The sequence below is a fragment of the Limulus polyphemus genome, unplaced genomic scaffold (assembly GCF_000517525.1).
Source record: "Limulus polyphemus unplaced genomic scaffold, Limulus_polyphemus-2.1.2 Scaffold13377, whole genome shotgun sequence".
Taxonomy (NCBI): Eukaryota; Metazoa; Arthropoda; class Merostomata; order Xiphosura; family Limulidae; genus Limulus; species Limulus polyphemus.
In genome coordinates this window covers 1-7,906 of record NW_013678987.1, presented here as the reverse complement: position 1 = coordinate 7,906, position 7,906 = coordinate 1, and the positions used below count along the sequence as shown (strand labels likewise).

At 32.2% G+C, this 7,906-nt stretch overlaps 1 protein-coding gene across 1 annotated transcript; it reads left to right on the top strand.

Annotated features, from left to right (window-relative positions):
• Positions 1-280: 280 nt before the first annotated feature.
• On the top strand, positions 281-6,077 carry LOC106477206 (mannosyl-oligosaccharide 1,2-alpha-mannosidase IB-like; the record flags this gene model as incomplete). Its single annotated transcript, XM_013937797.2, has 3 exons — positions 281-1,012; positions 5,399-5,629; positions 5,997-6,077. Coding segments are annotated over exons 1-3 (954 nt in total), but the record flags the coding sequence as incomplete, so codon positions are not given.
• Positions 6,078-7,906: the final 1,829 nt, after the last annotated feature.

Below are 7,906 nucleotides of genomic sequence, written 5' to 3'. Positions count from 1 at the left end.
TAGATATTTCGTTATTTAATATATTTATCTTCGTTATAAACCTCTTTTTTATTTTACTTTTAAATGTTATATAATCATAACATTTTTGCAACAATGATTTTTTTATTGTGTTTGGAATACTCTGCCAATTTTGTATCCAGCATATACTATTTTGAAAAATACCATACCGTATATATATATATTCCAATATACAACATATATTTACGTATATACATATATTGATATATGTAAGCCGTACAAAATAAACAGTCTACTCACAGATACCGTGGTTACGGTTTTGTTTGCATGTTTGTTTTTCTGCTCACTAAGCCTAGAATGTTTCCCCGTAATATGGTCACTCAGCAACAGCTGGTAAAGCACTAAGAGATAGATGGTTTCCGGTGCAATTTTACCGATGTATGGACGATATCTTAATGGTGTTCCGCTTACACTTTCAGGACGGAAAAAGCTTAGGTTACGTGAAAAATTTATATTATTTTCGGTTTTTGGTACTTTTGGTGTTATATGTATGGGGTCTTTATATTTTTTACCAGAATTTCGTAGTGGTACTGGCAGCACAATCCACACTGCTTACGAACATATTAAAGATGCGAGTCATGATTTTCTATTGCCCTCTCCGCCACACGATGAGGTGAATAATTTGAATGCTGTAAGACATGGACATGTAAATAGAGTAGGATTAGATCCGCATAGATTTGAAGACAGAGTTAAATTAAATCAGAAAATTCAAGAAGACATTGATAAAGAAAAAAATGGAAATAATATAGAGAGTGAAAAGGTAGAGAAGGAATTGCCTACAAATAATCATATTGTACAGGTTAAAATAGAAAATAAAAAACAGTCAGAATACAAGTATGCTAAAAATGTAGATCTAAATAATCGGTATAACAGTGAATCTTTACCACTCAAAATAAAGATGGAAGAAGGTGATAAAGGAAATGTAATAAATGAAAGCCATGGTAGAGAACCTACTGACCCTGTAATGAGAGAAAGAAGAAATAGAATAAAAGAAGTAAGAGCAGTCTTGTGTACCAGCTATTTCGTTTTTGTATTTCAATTCTGTATTTATGAATATGAAAGCTCTAATATATTAAGATTAAATTATCAAATATTACTGTAGGATGTTGGAATGAAAATAGTGGAAGTCTTTTTAAAATTGTTAGGTCCATTTATGTACAATCTGAGTCAACAGACATCTTTGAATAATGGGAAGGAAGAATAATAAGATGAATAAAGTAGAGTTAAACCACATGAAAACTGTTTTATAATCAAGCTATCTGTCCATTTTCATGAACGTCTCCTATAGCCTAAAGATAGTTCTAAGAAAAGAACAGAGGGCTTGCCTTTAAAACAGTTTTAATGTGATGTACTCCTGAAGTGGAAATCCTCATGTGATCAGAGCAGGAAATGTTCTTATAATAATGATAATATTAAAGTACAATAATACTAAATATTACAATCTGTTAAACAAAATATAAGTAATGTCTATTTCATTGTTTAGAACAGTTCATAATGATGTTACGAACAATTTCTATTTTGCTAAAAATATATCTTAGTTTTCTGTTATGTACTCTGTAGTGTATGTACAAAGTGCTTGTACATTTTTTAATAATCTCCTTCCCTTTCATACTTTCTAAGTTTGGTTGTAATAACCTGATATCATTGAAACTAACTAGTTATATAACAGTTGGTGGCTTCTCATGAAACACAAGTTGTTGTTGGCTTCTCATGAAACACAGAGTGGATTATGTATGTTGTTGATGACTTCTCATGAAATACAGTTTGGATTACTAAATATTGTTGTTGGTTTCTTATGAAACTTAGACTGGATTATTGAATGTTGTTGGTGGATTCACATGAAATACAGCCTGGATTATTGAATGTTGTTGGTGGCTTCTCATGAAATGTAAACTGGATTATTGAATGTTGTTGGTGGCTTCTCATGAAACACCAATTGGATTATTGAATATTGTTGATGGCTTATCATGAAACATAGAATGGATTATTGAATGTTGTTGGTGGCTTCTCATGAAATACAGCCTGATTTAATGAATGTTGTTGTTAGCTTCTCATGAAACATAAACTGGATTATTGAATGTTTTTGGTGACATCTCATGAAACTTAGATTGGATTATTGAATGTTGTTGGTGGTTTCTCATGAAATACAGCCTGGATTGTTGAATGTTGTTGGTGGCTTCTCTTGAATTACATTAATCTAAGTTTCATGAGATGTCACCAACAACATTCAATAATCCAGTTTATGTTTCATGAGAAGCCACCAACAACATTCAATAATCCAGTCTGTGTTTCATGAAAAGCCACCAACAACATTCGATAATCCAGTCTACGTGTCATGAGAAGCCACAAACAACATTCCATAATCCAGTTGGTGTTTCATTAAAAGCTACCAACAACATTCAATAATCCAGTCTGTGTTTCATGAGAAGCCACCAAAAACATTCAATAATCCAGTCTGTGTTTCATGAGAAGCCACCAAAAACATTCAATAATCCAGTTTATGTTTCACGAGAAGCCACCAACAACATTCAATAATCCAGGAACATTCAATAATCCAGTCTGTGTTTCATGAGAAGCCACCAAAAACATTCAATAATCCTTTCATGAGAAACCACCAACAACATTCAATGATCTATGCTGTGTTTCATCAAAAGCCACCAACAACATTCAATGATCTATGCTGTGTTTCATGAAAAGCCACAACAACATTTGATAATCCAGTCTACGTTTCATGAGAAGCCACCAACAACATTCGATAGTCCAGTCTATGTTTCATAAGAAGCCACCAACTTCAGACTGGATTATTGAATGTTGTTGGTTGCTTCTCATGAAATGTAAACTGGATTATTGAATGTTGTTGGTGACATCTCATGAAACTTAGACTTGATTATTGAATGTTGTTGGTGGCTTTTCATGAAATGTAAACTGGATTATTGAATGTTGTTGGTGGCTTCTCTTGAAACAGAGACTGGATTATTGAATGTTGGTGGCTTCTCTTGAAACAGAGACTGGATTATTGAATGTTGGTGGCTTCTCTTGAAACAGAGACTGGATTATTGAATGTTGGTGGTTTTTCATGAAATGTAAACTGGATTATTGAATGTTGTTGATGGCTTTTCATGAAATGTAAACTGGATTATTGAATGTTGTTGGTGGTTTCTCATGAAACCCAGACTGGATTATTGAATGTTGTTGGTTGCTTCTCATGAAACATAAACTGGATTATTGAATGTTGTTGGTGGCTTTTCATGAAATGTAAACTGGATTATTGAATGTTGTTGCTGGCTTCTCATGGAATACAGCCTGGATTATTGAATGTTGTTGGTGGCTTCCCATGATATAAAGATTGGATTATTGAATGTAGTTGATGGCTTCTCATGAAACACAGACTGGATTATTGAATGTTGTTGGTGGCTTTCATGAAACACAGACTAGATTATTGAATGTTGTTGGTGGCTTCTCATGGAATACAGACTGGATTATTGAATGTTGTTGGTGGCTTCTCATTGAATACAGCCTGGATTATTGAATGTTGTTGATGGCTTCTCATAAAACACAGACTGGATTATTGAATGTTGTTGGTGGCTTTTCATGAAATGTAAACTGGATTATTGAATGTTGTTGGTGGCTTCTCATGATATACAGCCTGCATTACTGAATGTTGTTGGTGGCTTTTTATGAAATGTAAACTGGATTATTAAATGTTGTTGGTGGCTTCTCATGAAACATAAACTGGATTATTAAATGCTGTTGGTGACATCTCATGAAACTTAGACTGGATTATTGAATGTTGCTGGTGGCTTCTCATGAAATGTAGACTGTATTATCGAATGTTGTTGGTGGCTTTTCATGAAACACAGACTGGATTATTGAATGTTGTTGGTGGCTTCTCATGAAACACCAATTGGATTAAGAAGCCACCAACAACATTCAATAATCCATTCTATGTTTCATGATAAGCCATCAACAATATTCAATCAGTCTTTGTTTGATGAGAAGCCACTAACAACATTCAATAATCCAGTCTGTATTTCATGAGATGTCATCAAAAACATCCAATAATCCAGTTTATGTTTCATGAGAAGCGATCAACAACATTCAATAATCCAGTCTGGGTTTCTTGAGAAACCACCAACAACATTCAATAATTCAGTCTGTGTTTCATGAAAAGCCACCAACAACATTCGATAATCCAGTCTACGTGTCATGAGAAGCCACAAACAACATTCCATAATCCAGTTGGTGTTTCATTAAAAGCTACCAAAAACATTCAATAATATAGGCCGTGTTTCATGAAAAGCCACCAACAACATTCAATAATCCAATCTAAGTTTCATGAGATGTCACCAACAACATTCAATAATCCAGTTTATGTTTCATGAGAAGCTAACAACAACATTCAATAAATCAGGCTCTATTTCATAATTATTGAATGTTGTTGGTGGCTTTTCATGAAACACAGAATGGATTATTGAATGTTGTTGGTGTCTTCTCATGAAATACATCCTGGATTATTGAATGTTGTTGGTGGCTTCTCATGAAACGTAGACTAGATTATCGAATGCTGTTGGTGGCTATTCATGAAACACAGCATAGATCATTGAATGTTGTTGGTGGTTTCTCATGAAACCCAGACTGGATTATTGAATGTTGTTAGTGGTTTCTCATGAAACATAAACTGGATTATTGATTGTTGTTGGTGGTTTCTCATGAAACATAACCTGGATTATTGAATGTTGTTGGTGGCTTTTCATGAAACACAGCTTGGATTATTGAATGTTTTTGGGGCTTCTCATGAAACTTAGACTGGATTATTGAATGTTGTTGGTGGCTTCTCATGAAATACATCCTGGATTATTGAATGTTGTTGGTGGCTTTTCATGAAACACCGCATAGATCATTGAATGTTGGTGGTGGTTTCTCATGAAACCCAGACTGGATTATTGAATGTTGTTAGTGGTTTCTCATAAAACATAAACTGGATTATTGAATGTTGTTAGTGGCTCTTCATGAAAAACAGCTGTATTATTGAATGTTGTTGGTGGCTTCTCATGAAACACAGCTTGGATTGTTGAATGTTGTTTGTGGCTTCTCATAAAATACAGACTGGATTAATGAATGTTGTTAGTGGCTTCTCATGAAATACAGCCTGGATTATTGAATGTAGTTGGTGGCTTCTCATGAAATACAGGCTGGATTATTGAATGTTGTTGGTGGCTTCTCATGAAATACATCCTGGATTATTAAATGTCGTTGGTGGCTTCTTATGAAACGGAGACTCGATTATTGAAGTTTGCTGAATTGTATGTATGTGTTTATGTGGAAGTGGCCAATATATATATATTAATTTTAATCATCTGATGCCTATCTTTATTCTTAGATGATGAAACATGCATGGGATAATTATGTTTACTATGCATTTGGTCAAAATGAATTAAGACCAATTAGCAGGAGAGGCCATTCTGCTGGAATATTTGGGAAGACAGCCATGGGTGCTACTATTGTGGATGGCTTGGACACATTGTTCCTTATGGGATTGAAGGAAGATTACAAGAAAGCGCGAGACTGGATTGATGAACATCTTGATTTTGATCATGGAGTTAGAGGACAGGTATTTTGTGTTTCATTTTTGTACTTCTCAAGATACAAGAGAAAACATGCAATTGCCTTTGGATGTTCAGCGAAGTTATTGGTATCATGGCAATTTTATACATTACATGCAGTTAGTAATTTAAATAAAACAAACCATGGGTTGTGATTTTAGGAGTGGGTTAAATCACATCCTATATACACATCTCCACAAGTGAGTGACCACTGTTAAGAATCAGTGAAGACAAAGTTTCCATCATGTGTATGATTTTAAGTTTAAAACTGACAGCATTTTCAGATTGCTTAAAAACAATTGAGTTAGAGTAACCAGAATATTTCTCTCTTTGTTCAGTTAAACATTATTATTATTATGTTTCTTTTTCTTGTAGCATTTTGAGATATCAGTTTTTGAGACCAATATCAGATTTGTTGGAGGCCTTTTGTCTTGCTATGCATTAACTAATGATGTGGTAAGTAAATTAATTATTTTCTTTGTATTTCTTATTATGTGCATGGAGTGTATTTATATGTTTAAACTTCAAGAATTACTAGAATATGCAGAGTATAAAGAAAGGAGAGAACAACAGTTAATCAATATTGGGCAACTAAAGATGGATTAGAATAGTGTTCAGTATCTTTCTATAGTACTGTACACATTATCTATTTGTTATTATACACAAACAGCATGCAAAGTAAGAAGAAATCTCATATGAGGTGCTATTTTTGATATAGCATGCTCTTTATACTTCTGTTATGCAATAAAAGATATTGAAACAACCATAATGACTATGTAAAGCTAGTTAGTAAATCCAACTAATCAAATTATTTGAAGTTTTTATCTAACTACATAGCTGGCATGATTGAAAGTTAATATTAATGATAAAGCTAATCAGGCTGGCAATCTTTAGTAAAGTCTGTTTTTGTAATGTAACTGAAGCTGTTCAGAGTGGTAATGTTTAGAAAATTTTGATCAAGATAGGTTTAGTTCTGGTAACAATGATCAACTGTAAACAAGTAAGACAGGCCTAGATCTAGTAACAACACATTATTTGTATAATTAAGATAGATCTAGTTCTCGTAACAACAGATTATAGTGTATAATTAATATAGATCTAGTTCTAGTAACAACAGATTATAGTGTATAATTAAGATAGGCCTAGTTGTTGTAACAACAGATTATTGTGTATAATTAATATAGATCTAGTTTTAGTAACAACAGATTATAGTGTATAATTAAGATAGGCCTAGTTGTAGTAACAACAGATTATTGTCTATAATTAAGATAGGCCTAGTTGTAGTAACAACAGATTATTGTCTATAATTAAGATAGGCCTAATTCTAGTAACAACAGATTATTGTCTATAATTAATATAGATCTACTTTTACTAACAACAGATTATTATGTATAATTAATATAGATCTAGTTTTAGTAATAACATATTATGTATAATTACGATAGGTTTAGTTCTAGTAACAACATATTATTATGTATAATTAAGACAAGATTAGTTCTTGTAACAACAGATTATCGTGTATAATTAAGATAGATTTAGTTCTACTAACAACAGATTATTGTGTATAGTTAAGATAAGTTTAGTTATAGTAACAACAGATTATTGTGTGTAATTAAGATAGATCTAGTTCTAGTAACAACAGATATTTGTGTATAATTAAGATAGATCTAGTTCTGGTAACAACAGATTTTTGTGTATAATTAAGATAGATCTAGTTTTGGTAACAACAGATTTTTGTGTATGATTAAGATAGGCCTAGTTTTAGTAACAGCAGATTATTGTGTATAATTAATATAGATCTAGTTCTAGTAACAACAGATTATTGTGTATAATTAATAAAGATTTGGTTCTAGTAACAACAGATTATTGTGCATAATTAAGATAGGCCTAGTTTTAGTAACAGCAGATTATTGTGTACAATTAATATAGGCCTAGTTTTAGTAACAACAGATTATTGTGTACAATTAATATAGATCTAGTTCTAGTAACAGCAGATTATTGTGTACAATTAATAAAGATCTAGTTCTAGTAACAACAGATGATTGTGCATAATTAATATAGATGTAGTTCTATTAACAACAGATTATTGTGTATAATTAATATAGATCTAGTTCTAGTAACAACAGATGATTGTGCATAATTAATATAGATGTAGTTCTATTAACAACAGATTATTGTGTATAATTAATATAGATCTAGTTCTAGTAACAGAAGATTATTTTGTATAATTTATATAGATCTAGTTCTAGTAACAACAGATGATTGTGCATAATTAATATAGATGT